At 39.3% G+C, this 19,041-nt stretch overlaps 1 protein-coding gene across 1 annotated transcript in view; it reads left to right on the top strand.

The window, feature by feature from the left end:
* The window catches only part of LOC129222565 (acetylcholinesterase-like), a 65,983-nt gene extending 54,452 nt beyond the window's left edge, over positions 1-11,531 (top strand). The window contains exons 7-8 of the mRNA XM_054857084.1: positions 1,282-1,434; positions 10,998-11,531. Coding sequence (XP_054713059.1) covers positions 1,282-1,434; positions 10,998-11,361 — 517 coding nt within the window. The 3' untranslated portion in view covers positions 11,362-11,531. The remainder of the gene's footprint in view (positions 1-1,281; positions 1,435-10,997) is intronic.
* The last annotated feature ends 7,510 nt before the right edge of the window (positions 11,532-19,041 follow it).

Here is a 19,041-nt window from a genome sequence, read left to right as displayed (position 1 = left end):
AATTCAGTTAAGCTTGCGTTCTTGTAAATAAAGGTTTGGGCCGTTGTGGCCTGATCGGAAAGGCATTGGACTTGGGGGCCGGAGGGTCTCGGGTTTGATTCTCGCTGGTCGAAGATCCACCGTCGTCATTAATGGTGACTGGGCGACGTTAAATATGCTCGTGGTCACAATCTCCTCCAAGTGAAACGATATCTCTGGGGGTGCCAGACCAGAAAGTTTTTCGGCTCATGGCCTGGTTCTGAATTCTCGAACTGTCCATAGATGGCACCACCATCTATTGTGTTGTCTTCTGAAGGCAAGGCGTCTGGCACGCAGTCCTTCATAGTTTGAGGTCCCTTTAATAGTTGATAGTTGAAATAAAGGTTCGTTCTTTTTGAGCAATCACGATTGCTTAGTGCTCTCACTTGACTGTTTTGATGTCCTTTGATTTTATTTTCCCACCGCCACCCTCCGCAGCATCACCGTCGACCGGCTCCTCACGATGCTGTTCCTGTAGCGAAAGCCGTCTCCTGGTTGCATCCATGTCCTACACACACGCGCATACATACACAACTACACACACACACACATGCACACACATACACACACAAACACATACAAACACAAACACATGCACACACATACACCAACACACACAAACACACACACAAACCAAACACACACACAAACAAACACATACACACATACACAAACACATACACACAACTACCCATACATTCATGCCTGCACACAGACACAAACACATATGCCTACACACACATACACATACCCCCCCACACACACATTCATACACACAACTACCCACACACTTATGCCTGCACACAGACGCAAACACACATACACATACCCCCTACACACACATACCCCCCCACACACACAAACACACACACAAACAAACACATACACACATACACAAACACATACAGACAACTACCCACACATTCATGCCTGCACACAGACACAAACACATAAGCCCACATACACATACCCCCCCCCACACACATTCATACACACAACTACCCACACACTTATGCCTGCACACAGACACAAACACACATGCCTACACACACATACACATACCCCCTACACACACACATACCCTACACACACGCCTACATACACATATTCGTGATGGCGAAAAAACATAATTTGAATTCAAGATGTCTAAATACAAATTAATTTTTCTTTTCTTTTCTAATCTTGTGCTCGCCAACGTTCTGTTAATGACGCATTATTCACATTGTTGTATCTTCTGCATTATTATTCAGCAAGTTACTGTAGTAACCTCTTTGTTGCAGGCTCGTACCACGAGAGCGAGCTGTACTACCTGTTCGGCTTCCCCCACTTCGGCCTGGAGAACGCCCTGCGATTGCCTCAGGACAAACAGGTCTCGGACACCATGATCCGGCTCTGGACCAACTTCGCCCGGACGGGGTAAGGACTCGGCCCTCATCTGACGACCTTGAGGGTCACGGATTTTGACAAAATTCTAGCTCTAGGTACATTTCCATTAGATATGAGCGCAGGTAAAGCTGTTTGACTGCATAGGCCCTGGTTTCTCTACAACGAGGGTCCAAAGTTGCTTGTTTGGCCCCAGAAATGCAGTAACGTTTCCATTGGAATTTCTTAACTGGAGACTATGTTCGATCTCCCAACATCTTTTGTTAGTAAATTGAGTATGAGGGAGGACACGTATTTATTTATGAGCATGTTCTAAGTTGTTTGAAAAGTCGAAACAATCTTGTATTTTTGTTCTTTTGTGTGCCATGTGCAATAAATCAGAGTGTTTTCTGCTTATCAATGTGGGATATCTTTGATAGCAGACAATAAATATCCAGTTAAAGTAAATGTTTTTATTAGCAAACGATAAGTACTTGTTACTAGCAGACGATTAATATAAAATGAAAATAAGTTTCATTTGCGAACGATAAATATCCTGTTACTATATTATTTTGGCATTCAAGTTATTGAAATTAAAAGTAGGAGCCAATTTGAATTTGAGAACCGCTTATTAAAAACTAGTATTACTTAATTAATTCAAAGATAAGCATGCAAACGGCTCATTCTGCAGTACAATAGCAGAAAAAGCGAAAACAATGGTAATTTTAAAGGGAATTCCATTGCATTTCTGGGTCCAAATTATCAACTTTGGACCTCCGTTGCAGCCGAACTAGGGCCTATGCAGCCAAACCGCTATACTTGCGCTCATATCTAGGTGGAATTGACCTATATCTAGAACTAGCAGTACCCGCACGGCGATGCCCGTGAAAGAATTTAAAGGAAATCCGCGGAATCAAAAAAAATCCACGATCAGTTCCATCCCTTCTGATGTGAAATGATCATTTTTCTTCAACTAAAATGCTTAAACATATTTTCAAAAACCCATTACTCTCTCTCTTTGGAATTTCTTCTAAACTCTTTAGAATTTAAAACTATTTGCCAAAACACATAAAAAGATTAACATTAGCTTCCAAACTCAAAATAATCCTTCAACTGTATAGTTCATCGCTTAACGCGCCAAGCAACCACGCTACCGTAACCCTGCCCTTTAGCGAGTGAAGTGTTTTTTTTTCTGCAATTTAAAATGTTTCGCCAAATAAATAATACTATAGTAAAAACATTATAAAGAACAATCACAATTGAATAATACGACAACTGAAATTATTTACTTAGATAAACTATCTTCAACTATAAGAACAAAAACAAACGTTGTAGAAATAAGGAAAACAAAACCCAGTAGAAAAATCTTACAAAATCAAATTATGTATCTGAATATCGAAAAACAAAACGCATTCAAAAATCAGTCGCTGACCACAACAGTCCCACAGTAGCGTAGCTATTGACACTGTCGGCCAGCGCCTTCTCGAGCTAACTTATCCCTCCATCTATTAGGTATTCATAGAACTAAATAATTAAATAAACATTTAATTTGCAATTACAAATATTTTGGGAACGTGGTCAAACGGGATAAAAAGTATCCAATGTCCGTCTCCTGATTCTAAGTTACCTCCCCACCAATTTTCAGCCAAATCGGTTCAGCCGTTCTTGAGTTATAAATAGTGTAACCAACACGACTTTCATTTATATATATAGATTGTGTCCAAATCCGTGAGCCTCAAGGTCGTGCCGTTTGGTAGTGAGTCGGGAAAGTGCATGGCCGCCCATATGCAAAATTTTGAGGGGGGTGCGGGGGGATTAGGGTGGTTCAAAAATGCATGTAAAAAAATAAAGAAATATTAATTTGAATTTTGACATCTTGAATTCAAATTATGTTTTTCGCAATCACGAGTGTGTGTATGTAGGCGTGTGTGTTTGTGTGTATGTGGGGGGGGGGGTATGTGTGTTGTGTGTAGGGGTATGTGTATGTGTGTATAGGCATATGTGTTTGTGTCTGTGTGCAGGCATGAGTGTGTGGGTAGTTGTGTGTATGTGTGTATGTGTAGGTGTCTGTATGTATGCGTGTATGTATGTGTTTAAGTGTGTGCATGTGTTTGTGTGTGTGTATGTGTTTGTGTAGGTGTCTGTATGTATGCGTGTATGTATGTGTTTGAGTGTGTGCATGTGTTTGTGTTTGAGTGTGTGCATGTGTTTGTGTGTGTGTATGTATTTGTGTATGTGTGTGTAGGTGTATGTATGCGCGTGTGTGTAGCATATGGAGTGTGTGCATGTAGGCGTGTGTGTTTGTGTTGGGGGGGTATGTGTGTTGTGTGTAGAGGTATGTGTATCTGTGTGGTGCAGGCGTGTGTGTTTGTGTCTGTGTGCAGGCATGAATGTGTGGGTAGTTGTGTGCATGTGTGCGTGTATGTTTTTGTGTATGTGTAGGTGTCTGTATGTATGCGTGTGTATGTGTATGTGTATGTGTGTAGGTGTATATGTGTATGTGTGTGTAGGTGTATATGTGTGTGCGTGTGTGTGCGTGCGTGTAGTTGTGTATGTATGCGCGTGTGTGTAGGACATGGATGCAACCTGGAGACGGTTTTCGCTGTAGGAGCTGCATCGTGAGGAGCCGGTCGACGGTGATGGTGAGAAAATAAAATGATAGGACGCCAAAAACAGTCAAGTGAGAACAATAAGCAATCGCGATTGCTCAAAAAAAAAGTTTCTCCTAGACACCGGGACACCCTTCAATATTTTTAGACTTGTGGATAGCTATATACTGGAAGAATTTTAGCTAACTATTTCAGCTGAAAGAAGGTGCTCAACCCCCCACCCCCCCAAATTTCAATAGTACGCTGAGGGGGGTTAAAAAAATACTTCGAACTGAAAAAACAGTGCTACATATTATAATATACACTAGAAATGTGCATGTACAGTGAAGTTCCGTTACAACGAATACTAATACAACGAAATTTCCGTTTCAACGAACTACATTTTCAATCCCTATATAACTGCCATTACATTATTTGAATTCCATTACAACGAAATTCCCGTTACAAGGAACAACATTTGCAGTCCCTTGAAATTCGTTGTAACGGGATTTCACTGTACATTGCAATAAAACAATTATTTACAAAAAAAAATCTGAGGAAATTAAATATTTTTCAATTTGTGGCATTTTCTATGGTACGGCTAATCTTTACTAATAATAAAGCTGAAAGTCTCTCTGTCTGGAGGATGTCTGGATGTCTGTAGGATGTCTGTGATGCGCATGGCGCCTAAACCGTTCGGCCGATTTTCAGGAAATTCGGCACAAAGTTAGTTTGTAGCATGAAGGTGTGCACCTCGAAGCGATTTTTCGAAAATTCGATGTGGTTCTTTTTTTATTCCAATTTTAAGCCCATTTTTCACAGAAATTTAATAAAATGGGAAAGAATCTTTATCTTTATCTTCTTTACTAATAATAAAGCTGAAAGTCTCTCTGTCCGGAGGATGTCTGGATGTCTGTAGGATGTCTGTGACGCGCATAGCGCCTAGACCGTTCGGCCGATTTTCATGAAATTTGGCACAAAGTTAGTGTGTAGCATGGGGGTGTGCACCTCGAAGCGATGTTTCGAAAATTCGATGTGGTTCTTTTTGTATTCCAAATTTAAGAACAAAACTATCATAAGATGGTCTGGTAAATTACGAAATTATCATAACGTGGAACCGTAACATGGGCACGAGCCAATTGGCGAGATACGAAATTATCATAACATGTAACCGTAACATGAGTACAAGCCAATTGACGAGAAAATTCACAATACATTATTTGTAAATACAGGCGAACCAAAAGACCTTTTAATTTTTCTGTTACGAGCGAAGCCGTGCGGGTACCACTAGTGTTAAATGAAGGTGTCATAGAGCACCGTCTTAAAATTTGAGTAAAAAGCTAAAAAATTTTCAGCACAATACTATTAGTAAGTGTAAAAAAAATAGGGGTGTTTTGGACTCTAACTGAAAAAAAGGTTTTTTTGAACCACCCTAGGGGGATGCTGAGATATTTCCCCCATGGTTTAACAGGATATTTTCCCCATAGAAACCGATTTCGGTACAGATTAGAGTGATTAAAATTTGACATTTTCAATAAGTTGTTCATTAATGGCTTGAGAAGAAATGTTTTTACATTTTTGCAAAGAAAAAAAGTAGTAAAGGTAAGGAAGTTCTAATTTCTAAGGAGGGGGGAGGGGCTTGAGCTCCCCCTTGCCTTCTCCCGCCCCCCATATGGACGCCTATGGCTATGTGGATGTTTTTGTGTTGGTCAATTCCATGAAAACGACACCTTTTACGGAAAAAAAAAAGTTTCCTCTTAATATATGATTGAAATGATTTTATCAGTGGCGTCGCTACGGAGCACAATGGGGCGAAAACGCCAAAAAGGGCTGATAAATGTTTTTTTTTTTCCTATACTGAACCAATAGGGAAGTTGCAACCTATTAAATGTTCATATTTTGGCTATTGGATATTGTTAATTGACCCTCAAAACTAAAAAATTCACCATCGCGGAATTTTAAAACACCGTGGTTGATTTTTAATGATTTTTTAAAAATCCTCGCGCAAAAGTGCGCTCTCCTGAAACGTCACGAGCCTACGTCACGGGGCGCGAATGGGCAGCCTTCCGCCGAAGATCCCTTGTTTTCGCTAGGGACATTTTGAGCGCGCTGGTATTTTTATTTTTTAGACATTCAATAATCCTTTTGAACACACTATGGAGGCCGGATTCGTTAAAGCACAAACTAAATAATCTTCCTCATGTAACATCAATGAGGATATTCGACTATTTCCGAGAGGATGAGAGGTTTAATATTCCAGAAACGCGAGGAGATAAGCCTTTTACGTTTCGTCTTCGAAGTCGAATGCACGTCCTTCGGGTTCTCCCCTATCGGAAGAGGGCATGACGTCACTTCCTATGCCATTTGACGTCACAAGCGCTTGAACTTTAAAAATTAATTAAAAAAAAAAACTACTTATCGTATTGCAAAATATTTTTCACCTATGATGTTCTTACATGTTACTCTATCATATAAAAATAAAATTGAAAAATAGAAAACTTCCCTATTGAGGATTAATAAATTTGCACAGGCCTACCTTTTAGGCAATCATAGCTGGAATTTTAGAGCCCTTCGTCCACTACAAAGCTGAAGGGAGCCTTTAGAAAGTTGAAGAACCATAAGTGCGGGAATTTACAAAAATTGCTTTTAAGCAGTTTATAATTTTTTTTCTTATTAAAGGCGGGTATTTTTAATTTCTCTCGTGTCCAACGATAGTAATAGGACGAAAAAAATTAGTAATCGAATTCTCAAACCAAAAATCGGTTTTGATCAGCATCAAAAACTTCGGAATTCAAGGTTATTTTTTTCAACTCACTCTACAAAAAAAATGTCCTCTTATGTCCTCTTAGAAAATAGTATTACTGTCTGACCATCGATTACATGGAAAGGCTAATATCCGGTTAATAGGTGGAAATGGACGTATCTGTTAGTTTATAGGGGTGTTAGTTGGTTTGCTACAGCTGTGCACTTTTGCCTCTCTATCATTTAGCCTTAGTTTCGTAAAAATGAAACTTTGCTCACAGCAACATTTTTTAAATCTAAAGTATATTCGATCTATATTCTCACGGCAAAAATGAATTGATTTATTCATTCGCAACAAAGTTTTGAGTTCACCATTTCGCTCTTACGTTTCTGAACGAAATGAAAATATTTCCTTTTCTTTTTGTTGTTTCCATGGTAACTATCTTTGTTTCCCCTTACTTTATTTTTGAGAATGCAATAAATGAATAAGGCACTAGTGACGTTATAAAAAGCGTGCATCAAAATCCCATCGTTATTTTCCTTTCTCCCCTGCTAGAGTCATTCAGATGGAATGGTCTTTACTTGGCAGATTGCCAAATTACATACATTCCGAGGTCAAACAGTAATTAGTCATAAATGATCTTTAGAAAGGCCCTGAAAACGAATTAGCTGCGTGAACCTGCGAACTTTGAACCCTGAGACCAAACAAATCGAGAAAATACCATTATAACATGCCTGTGTAAACAAACAAGCGAGAGAGGTTTAAAAACACTTATAAGCGCTTTTTGGCTTTTCGCCGCCCCACTGTGCGTAGGCGCGGTCAGCCCCGGGTTTCACCCGTCTGGGGGGTGACATCAAAAGTGGATTTGCAAGTTTTTGAAAAATATGAAACTACTAGTGATACCCGCACGGCTTTGCCCGTAATAGAAAAATCAAAAGGTCTTTTGGTTCGCCTGTATATTTACAAATAATGTATGGTGAATTTTCTTGCCAGTTGGCTTGTACCCATGTTACGGTTCCACGCTATGATAATTTCGTAATTTACTCGTCCATCTTATGATATTTTTTTTTCTTAAAATTGGAATAGAAAAAGAACCACATCGAATTTTCGAAACATCGCTTCGAGGTGCACACCCCCATGCCACATACTAACTTTGTGCCAAATTTCATGAAAATCGGCCGAACGGTTTAGGCGCTATGCGCGTCACAGACATCCTACAGACATCTAGACATCCAGACATCCTCCGGACAGAGAGACTTTCAGCTTTATTATTAGTAAAGAAGATGCATTTTTAAAGCTACAAACTTAAAAAATTTCCGATTCGGGAAAAACCCGGGACCCACACTTTAAAAAAAATTTTGACCATTAGCCCACATAAAAATTTTGTTCTGCCACAAATGTAGTTGTTTCTGAAAATTGCATGAATTTTAATGTTTACATAAAAAAAAAATTCTTTTGCGTTTGTGGGGGGGGGGGGGTGGAGGTGGGGGGGGGGGAATTGACGCCTCAAATCACCACCCCGGGTATCACCCATGCTAGGTACACCACTGGATTTTATTTTTTATACGTTGTTTAGTCACTTTGTAGGAGCCTAGTGCAATGCATTTTTTTAATTTCGTAATCGGTCACTTTGGTTGCAATAAATGGACTCAAAAAATGCTTGTAGTTCCGTCACAACGTGTTAATTTTGATAGTTTAAATTCAATGCATGAAATACAGGCCCGTGTCCAGGTTTTCATAAAGGGAGGAGTTTTAAAGCGGGGTGGGGGGAGTAAGAGTTTAATTCACTACCAACTTTGGTTTTATGTTAAATTACTAATCCCAGCATGGCATTTATAGACCTGTAAGGACTACTGTACCATCCCCCATCCCCGCCCCGGAAGAATATTTTTGGCTGCTCAAATAGCAGCAGTATTCCTTCATTTTACATCTTCTTTTCAATCTAACCTTGTTTGTTTCTTTTTAAATCAAACCTATTTATGTTTATTACGCAGTATATTGCAATTAGTATTAAAAACTGCCCACAGATTTTTTTTATAATGTAGCACATACATTAGGTTTCATATTCTGGAATAATGCTTAATAAACTAAACAAAAAAGAGCTTATGGTAGATGCAAATTACATTACTAAATACAATCAATGCATCTTTATAGCTGCAACATATACCGCATTCATCATAACCTTTTAAAGCAATATTAACGCTGTTAATGCTTTGTGTTGACAAATCATTCAGTGGTTTAGCCATAATAGTTTTTCCAAAATGTTATTTCAGCTGGTAAAGCTCTAACATTCTTAAATTACAGAAAAACTACAGACAGAAAGGGTTTTTTGAAGCGTTGCTCACAAACTTTCACATTAAAGCTATAAAAGTCAGTTATAAATTTTCTTTTGGTTGATTATTTTTTCCCCAATGGGAGGGGTTTAACCCCTAAAACCCTCCCCTTGGACACGGCTATGCATGAAAAGTAACTTGAATGAACGATGTCTTGTTCTTCAGGGTTCGTACGGGTCATGGAAATCCTGGGAAGTCATGGAAAAGAGATTAACAAATTTCAGACCTGGAAAAGTCATGGAAAATTGATATTTTCATCAAAAGTCATGGAAATTAATTTTAAGTAATGGGAAAAATGTCTTGGACAGTAATAAAGTAACTAGCTAAAAGAAGGATTAGAAATCTTGAGGGACTTAATAATATTGCTAGTTCTTTGTGTGTGTCACACTAGTAAAAGCTATAATAATACTCGAAAATTTAACGATCCTCAAAACAAATCTGAGTTTAGGAATCCTATTGCATCCGCTTCTGTAATAGCCGCCCACCTTTTTTTGTAATGAGATTTTACTGCTGGGACATCACTAATTTTGAATTCACCATTATTTTCGGCACTTCTTGTTTGTACATTGCGTAGTAGTGGCGTTGCATGTTTTTGATTTTACCAGACCCACTCAAAAAGTGTAATTCAGTTGCATCCGAATTTATTTCAACCACTCGTAAAAAAAGCATTAAATTTATCAGAGTTTATCTTAATTTGTTGTAGGCTTTAGAAAATAAAGACTTGAGTCCGGCAATACATAGAAATAATAGGCAAGTTTGACATTAAATAGTACTATTCTCTTTGTATAACAAGGTCATGAAATTTTTTATAAAGTCATGAAAAAGTCTTGGAAAAGGTCACTGAATTTTTTAATCCGAAGTGAGTATGAACCCTTGTTCTTACTTCTATAACTCAAACGGGCTCTTCCATTAAAAAGAATCAATTTATATTTAATTCACGGAGAGTTCGTTTAGTACTGAGAAGTTCAAAAGTTAGAATAACACGAATGTCATTCCGTCCCGAAGCAAATAAAAGAATGCAAATTGAAAAGTTAAAACAATAAAAATTATTTGTTTCTGCTTCGTTTTTCATATTTTGATCGTTACCGACGAAATGCAAAAGAAAGAAATGTCGCTGCAATCGCTTAAACTTTTGTTTTTCACAAAAAATGTCGTTCCGTCACACACGGAATGGCCCATAGATACGGCAAATGATCTGCCACTTTAGTTAGTTAGTTATTTGTAGATGGCGACACTGAACACTTGCTTTTCAGAGAGATTGATTTCAGAGACGCCATCTCTGAACCAGCTACCAAATTTGGGCGGTCGATCCCCTGCTGGTCTTATTCTGCCAAGCCATATGCTGTTCAGAGAAGATACTTTGAATACAGGTGTTTCTGACATTATTTGTATTGTTTCTTTAGTTTCAAAATAATTTGACCATTGCACCTATTTAATTTATTGGAAAGCTCAGTGGCATTTTATGCTCTCATTCACCACTAATAACATGAGGATTTTTCTTGTTTCTTGTTGGTTTAATTTGTTTGTTATAACGATACAAGCCATTGGCTGATTTGTAACCCGCTGTTTTTATGTAAAACTAGCTGTGTCGCTCGGCTTTGCACGGTCTACCTCGAAAATAAAAGTTATGTCAAATTGACTTGTGTTCAACAATCAGGCTTGAACAAAAAAAAAAAAAAAATGCGTCCTTATTAGCATGCATACTCGTATGCATACTATTTTTTGTGCGCATATCATCGTCAAAGAATAAAATTTGTCATAAAAAATATAAAAATGCAAGAATTGAACGGCCATTTGTGTTTTGATTCAGATGTGAAAACTTTTATTTGCGCGAAAAAAAAAATGCATATATTTTAAGATTTTTTGTGCATATTTGCATGATTTCACTGTGCATGTAATCTGAGCTGCACTCACGAGCATGATTTCACCCTCATTCATCTTTTGTCCCACCAGAGAGCCCACTCCGGCCGAGAGCAACCGGTCAACCGGTTTCTGGTGGCGCCCCTACACCCAGGACGACGACTGCTTCGCCAGCCTGGGGCTGGAGCCGTTCGTGGCCCGGTCCTACGAGTCGGAGCGAATGACCTTCTGGAACCACTTCGTGCCGCTCTTCACCGAGTACCCGGTCAACCTGAGCGCCAACCGGTCCGCCCCGCACCACCTGTTCGCCGGACTGAGCTGCGACCGGACGGTGGTGCTCGCGCTGCTAGCTTTACTCGTCGTCTGCTCGCTGCTCCTCTGCTGCTCGGCCACGGCGATCGTCTGCTGCTGCAGGAAGAAGAGGACGGTTCTGGAAGAGATACCGGTGCCCGTATGAAGAATGGCGGGGGGCGAGGCGGGAGCGTTGACGACCACCTCGCACTGTTCTGCGATTATATGCTCATATTGAGATGGAGTTCGAAACGCTGTCGAGTAACCGCTGTATTCACCATTAACTGAACTACGCGTTTAAGCGCTAAACCTGGGGTTATCCCCTTCTTCTGTATTCACCGTTAACTTCAACTATACGCTGACAGGTTTTCGAAACCAGGCGTGGTTGGGAAACCTAACCAAGCTCTGGAAGCAAGGTTAAGGGCTTGGTTTAGCTTCTGAGCATGCGCATTTTACAAGTAAACATTTGAAACAATGGCGGACCGAGGCATACGGCAACTGCAATACATCGAGTTTTTAGAACTCGGAGACGCGTACATAGAGATGACGCGTTCTTTTTTCTTACCTATTTCCATTTTCTTTACCAACAAGCTACTTTATATAAAAAGATAAAAAAAGTTATCAGGCTTATGACAACAACACCACGAGCAAAGATCGGCTTTACCTCTACCACGAACTCTACACAAGCGCAGAGCTGAAATAACAGTAACGAAGAAGAAAACGTGTGAAAATCATATGATCTTTATTAGCCAATAGGGTGTCTGTGCTTATAACCGCATGAAGTTTGGTTGAGTAACTTCTTGTTGAGAAACTCCGAGGTGTTTTTCGCCGGTGAATACCGAAATTTTAACCTCGCGGTAACAATCCCAACTACGAGTTTATGAACCTCGCGGTTTAAGGCGTGTGGTTAGGTTAACGGTGAATAAGGCGGTAAGTGGTGTGCCAGGGCCTGGTTTAGCATAGGCCCAGGAAGCCGCCGAAGAATATAAACCACACAAAAAATTATGCCGAAACATGGCTTTAATTTGTTTATGATGGTGTTCAAAACCACGAACGATGTATCAAGTGTACAGTAGGGAGCGTCTTATTTTTAAAAGTGTTATTTTTTCATGAGGCACCCTCTCATTTTGTTCCTTTGAATGAAAAAATAAATTATCATACCTGAAAATTAAAAATTGAATAATATTTAGAGGGTGCTACCACTGCTGCAAAATTTGACAACTCTCTCTCTTTTTATTTCTTTTTTAAATTTATTTTTTTAGTCTGGATAGTAAGTAGCAATCAGTGAAAAGTTTGTATTGTCACATGGAAGTAACAAAGAGAAAAATTACAATATTCCTGAATGTAAAAGACCGAAAGTGTAAACCTGTGATATGAATGACATTACCGAACTTTCGGATGCTTTTCTGACATTATTACGTAAAATGACAACCATGAAATGCTTATTATTTTCTTGTATATATAAGAAATAGGTATTTGTGTTATGTTAAATCCAACCAACGTAATTTCATGTTGATTAAAAATATGACAAGATATATTGAGGGAGTTTATTTTTACACTATTTTTTCACAATTACTGTAATTTTAGTCATGGTAGCACCCCCTAAATTACGTTCAAATTCTATGAAACTTTTATGTGTGTATTTTTTCATCAAAAGGAAGCAATTTAAGGGGTGCCCCATAAGAAATTCAAAACTTTTTTAAAAAAGTGCATTATAAGACACACCCTAGACAGCAATGAGGCTTTTAACATCCAAATAGCAATTTTTTTGCTATCTTATATTTCGTCGGGTCAGATATGTGTGGGCCTACTGTCCACTAAAATTTCTAAATCGGGCTCTGGTGGTTGGTCAAGTGTATAGTTAATACGAATGTAACAAGATTGAAAAGTGGGCTTTATTCATAAGACATACGAAATGTTGCTGTTACACCGGCGTACGTGAAAGGCAACGTCGAAGCTGGGCAGCTGCAAACATCTCCCTCTTTCAAGACGTGACATAGTCTTTGAGTTTTCGGGGACGTCTGGTGATTCTATGTGGTTTGATCTGCAAGGAGCTGCAGGTCAAACAGCACCAAGATCAGCACGAGAAGATCAGATTCATTCTCACTGAGAGATTCAGTGAGACTTGATTAGCTGATCAGCACCAAGCTTCTGGCTGATCAGTTCTCACAGTGTCAGCTGGAGAAGAAAACTCACTTACCAGAGATTCGTCAATTGTTGAACGATGTGGTCTCTATAGCGGGTAGGGACTGGAGAAGAAAACTCACTCACCAGAGATTCGTCGGTTGTTGAACGATGTGTCTCTATAGCGGTTAGGGGCTGGAGAAGAAAACTCACTCACCAGAGATTCGTCGATTGTTGAACGATGTGTCTCTATAGCGGTTAGGGGCTGGAGAAGAAAACTCACTCACCAGAGATTCGTCGGTTGTTGAACGATGTGTCTCTATAGCGGTTAGGGGCTGGAGAAGAAAACTCACTCACCAGAGATTCGTCGGTTGTTGAACGATGTGTCTCTATAGCGGTTTAGGGGCTGTGAACTCTCCAACTGATTATAATTAGAGCATGGTTCTGTATCACCTTCCTGCTGAAATCGCAGCTGCTTGGCATGTTAACAAACTTCTAAATTAATGCGAGATATGTGGACCATGACGTCATTTGGCTCAGCATTCATGTGTTTCCATCTTAAACTGTCATAACTCGTGGTGGATTATCTTTACTGTCTGACCATGGATTACGTGGAAAGGCTAATATCCGGTTTATAGGCGGAAATGGACGTATCTATTAACTTATAGGGGTGTCAGTTGGTTTGTTTCAGATGTGCACTTTTGCCTCTCTGTTATTTAGCCTTTGTTTTGTAAAATGAAAATTTGCTCACAGCAACATTTTTTAAATCTGAAGTATATTCGATCTGGTATAACTTTGATATACACCCCCAAAAATTATGCGCCAAATCTGGCATTCCCTACGGACTTTTTAGGGTTGCTGTTTCTTATTTTGGTGTTGCCAATTTAGGTTTTTTCCGCTTTTAGGTTTTTGCTGTTGCCAAATTTAGTATTTTCATGTATTTTGTTAAATTTTTTAAGTTTTTTTTAAAGTTTTGTGGCAAGAATTTTGTGGCAACAAAGTTTTGTGTCAACAAAAACAAAAAAAGTCGCCAAATTTCCGATTTGGGGGGTGGGGGTATATCAAAGTAGTTCCTTCGTTCTTTATTCTCACGGCAAAAATGAATTGATTTATTCATTCACAACAAAGTTTTGAGCTTACTATTTTGCTTTTACGTTCCTGAACGAAATGAAAATATTGTATTTTCTTTTCGTTACTCCCATGGTAACTATTTTTGTTTCCCTTTATTTTATTTTTGAGAATGCAATAAATGAATAAGGCACTAGTGACATTATAAAGAGAGTGCCTCAAAATCCCATCGTTCTTTTCCCATCTCCCCAACTAGATTCATTCAGATGGAATCGCCTTTACTTGGTAGATTGCCCAATTACATACAATCCGTGGTCAAACAGTAACTCTCAGTTATCATGGAAGGTTGTGTTACTGTCAGACTATCGGCGGCAAAATGCTACAGTCATTGTTACAGAAGTTTACTGCTGTAGCCTTTGCAACAACACATCCTTACTCCATGACTACGGCATTCGTTGCTACTGCTTTGCTCGTCCATTGTCCTGGTATGATGCTACCGAAAAAACAAACTGAAAACATTTTACTGCCCAGAGAGTGAAACTGTAGCCAGGGCCCGATTAAGACATCAAGGGGCCCAAGGCCACATAATTTTTTGGGGTCCGCTGTTTTCAAGCATTACAATTTTAGCCATTGGATAAAACAATTTTAGCCACTGACTAAAGCATTTTTTTGCCATTTGGGGGCCCCTAAATAGCAGGGGCCCTAGGCCACGGCCTAGTTGGCCTATTCAGTAATCAGGCGCTGACTGTAGCCATTGCAGAACTTGTGCATTGATACTCCGATTCAACGGGGTTTCACGATCACAAAACCTCCATAATTTATTCTACTCAGTAAAAACTCGTCTGTTTGATAACGCAAACGTATTGGCTTGGAAAATAATAAACCCTTAATACTCTTTGCAATCTGGGCCCGGCTAACTAAAAGTGAGGCCCTAGGCCCACATTAATTTGGAGGCCGTCTGAAGACTATACAGTGGCTGATTTACAGGTTTAGGGCATGTCGGGATGCTCTTTTGGGGCCTCTTTGTCTAACCACAGAACTATGTATAAATCATTTATCATGTGCACTTACCAATACCCTTTGGAGCCCCTCATAATTCTGACAAAGTATATTCGTTACTGGAAGAATGATTAAAAATTCCCTTTTAAGGAAGTTTTTTTTTTTTTCCAATTAATAAGTCACATTTTTTTTTAATTATGTAAAAAATACATGTATTTTTCATATAGTTTCAATGCTATGCATAATTCCTTAAGAAGTTTGGGGCCCCTTAGGAAGATGGGGCCCCAGGCCTAGGCCTAGTCGGCCTGTGCGGTAATCAGGCCCTGCTTGCAATCAATCCAAGTCAGAAGAATCGGAACTTTTCAGTTTATGTTGCTTTCTTGCTTGTTCATTGTGTCGTGGGAAACGATGTGGCGCGGGATTGTGATGGGAAACTTTCAGTGATGAAGTTATTTTCTCTGTAAGTTAACTTTTCCTTGGCGAGTAACCTTGGCGACAAAAGAAGAAATATTGTTCACACCGTAGCCAACATTTTTCATCGTGAAGAGAAAGTATAGGAATGATGCCTCCAATGGCTTAATCAATTGTAATCGAGGATTTAAAAGTAAAACGTAATTATATTTTTAAAAAAGAGGAAGAAACTTAAATAGAACCACCAATCTAAGTAAAGGAAATGAGACAGTCACCTAAATAGCCCACCATGACAAGATACACTGTAATCGGAGGTACTAAGTATTGACCAAACATAGTGCAAAGTTCTGGGGTGAATTGTTAAATTGAAATTCTCCAGGAAATATTTGTCGATATTGGCTAAATCTTCATAACCGAAAAAAAAATTGTTGTCCTCTATTCTGTGTTCATAATGAGAAAGAGAATACTTATGTGTCAAATCTTTCTTATCTTGGTCAACAAGTGAACGCCATCTTGCTCAATACCGCATCATAATGTCGCTACCATAGACTAGAGCCGCTATATAAACAGGCCGACGCATCAGCTTAAGTTTAGCCATTTTGGATCGGATTTTTCATTGTTGCACTCCCAGGGTTACCACAGCCAAGTTTCGGGTTTCGCCAAATTTGCCGAAAATAATACTTTATTTAATAAAAAATTCACGTGCTGCTAAAAATCGCTCGCAGTGAACAATCACCAAACGCGATTACTCGCCACAAAAGACAACCACTCAAACCCGCGCTCCGATCCAAAAAGGCTGATCTTTAGCTGATGCGCCGGCTCGTATATATAGGGGCCTTACCATAGACTAATAATAAGAGTAGACCGAGCTATGGCAACCCTTTTGCTGATCATAAACCAAACCATGTGACTGGTGGATATCCTAGCAACAGCGGGCGTTGATCGCAGCAGACGATCAACGTCCGCTTGAGAAATAAAATGAATAGAATTGATGGAACACGGAAGAATGATCTTTCATGGAGTCCGATTTGTAAATTTGTTATTCTAAGGTGTAAATATTTTGTTAATATAGTGAGTTTTTCGTTTAGATGGTACTGTGCATTTTCTTTAGTCAATTTCAATAACTCTCTAAGCAATTAAAGATGCAAGCGTCCAAAAGGAATCGGCAAACGGTAAGATTTTTACCTACAATTTAAATTTAAGGTACCGATTAGTACATTTTTGCGTTAACGAAAAACGTTTCCTCCATTACGTTCACGCCAACGCTGACGTAGCAGTTCCGAATGAAATAAAAGTGACTGAAAACTGTGATCAAAAACTAATTACTGATGTCAAAATTATGTATAACTAAAAGAAAAACAGTTCAATCTCTGCACCTGGAAAAAAATTATAATGAAAACACATTACTTAAAATACATGTCGAGTGCCAAACTATAGATAATGTTGCCATCTAGCAACCATGCTGCCAAAGTTTTCGCCAAGCCTCCCACCAGTCACATGATGTATCCACGAACCAATTTTTTCATCAGCAAGTCTGGGAAAGCTCGGTCTACTCTTATTATTAGTCTATGGTCGCTACTGTTCGTTTTGCAGGTGGATTCACCATCTTGTTTCCATTAAGAGAGTGTTCGGTGCTGCTCGCTTTTTTTTTTTTAAACCCTGATGGTTCGTCGATTGTTTCTGTAACGTATCATGGTTGAATGTTCGTAACATATAGCGACGGTCAACCTACGTTCCACATTAAACGGGTCAAGAAATACTGCTCCTTGAAGATATACCTATAATGTGTCTCCTGAAATTACGTTAGATGAATCTTGAGACTCAATGGTTCCGCTGCGACTTTGTTTATTGTTAAACGTTGCAATCTTAAGAAATCTGTGCAACGTTAGCTGGGCCAATTTTGTCATTGCTCATTGAATACTTACGTATCCATATATCATTACTCATCCACACAGTTTTCATGCATCTCTCGAAGAGTCCTCCACATCTTTCGAAAAACGATTCAAGGTTTTGTATTTCGACCAAGGCTGCGTTCGGAAACGACCTACCGGTTACACCGCGTGGTTATGACGTATTTGGAATTTCTCTAGGAAGCCTGGCAGAACAGCTGTGTTTCCGAACGCTCGTGGTTACACCGCGGTAGTTCTAGTTCAGCAGCAAACGACGCTCCAATCAAAGCATAACTTTCGTGACGGGAAAAGTCACGTGCGTTACGATCAAAACATGAAACACGACCGGATTGGCCAACATAGACTTTGTGACGTATGTGACCTCGCTAACCGCTTCCAGACTGCGGTACAACAGGTTGCTGCCAAGTCGACCGCCAAAAAACGACCGCAGCGTTTCCGAACGCGGTTAAGTGACGTCAACGGTTAAACGCTTGCGGTGGTACCGTGGCGACCGATCTTTGTTTCCGAATGCACCCCCAATTATATTGACCGTGGCGATCTCTCCCCCCCCCCCCTCTCTCACCGGAACATCTATCGCGGTAGTCACAGAAAATATATTGGCATGACTGAGAGTGACCAATTTCTTCATAAGGGCTTGAACATAACCGCTCTTTGATGTGGACGTCCATCTCGGGCTTGTAGTTATTGTCAATGCATTGGAAATTTTTGTGAATCTGTTACTAAGACTCGTATATCAACTGGTGTTCTGTCATTTTTTCCAGCTTTGTAAGCGGGTTTCGTTTTTCAATGTATCATTTTCGCAAAAGTTGTTTGAAATAAATATCAATGATGTCCTGCCTGAAACTTGGCTATTGATTTTATCTCATTTTAACAGGGTTGATTGTGTTTCGGTATTTTACCGAATTTCCGGTATTTTTGGACGCATTTCCGGTATTTTTATGTCCGAAAATACCGGAATTATGTTTTTTTTTTGTTATGCTTTTATCTCCCTACCTCCGCAATCTTTTTAAATTATATAATACTCATCAAATATACCTGCAAGAGCCTTAAGATGAACACCTATCCCTTAAGATGGACAAATGTCAAGATAATTTGTATAACACCAGCTCAAAAGTAACTTTGTAACCCATTAAAAATTTAATCAAATTTACACACAGTGTTTTGACTCAGAACTATTTAATAATATGGCAAAGGTGCGCTTAAGTAATAGGGGCCAAAGATTACCCCCCCCCCCCTGTTCTCGCTTTGAAGCTTTCAGGAATTTTTTGATGAACTCACAATCAACCCTGAATTTTAAACTGAAGCAGTGGTTTTACAAAACTGTTGTGTTCCCC

This window comes from Uloborus diversus, chromosome 1 (genome assembly GCF_026930045.1).
Source record: "Uloborus diversus isolate 005 chromosome 1, Udiv.v.3.1, whole genome shotgun sequence".
Lineage (NCBI taxonomy): Eukaryota > Metazoa > Arthropoda > Arachnida > Araneae > Uloboridae > Uloborus > Uloborus diversus.
Note: the sequence above shows the minus strand (reverse complement) of the source record. Positions and strands in the feature narration are given on the sequence as shown.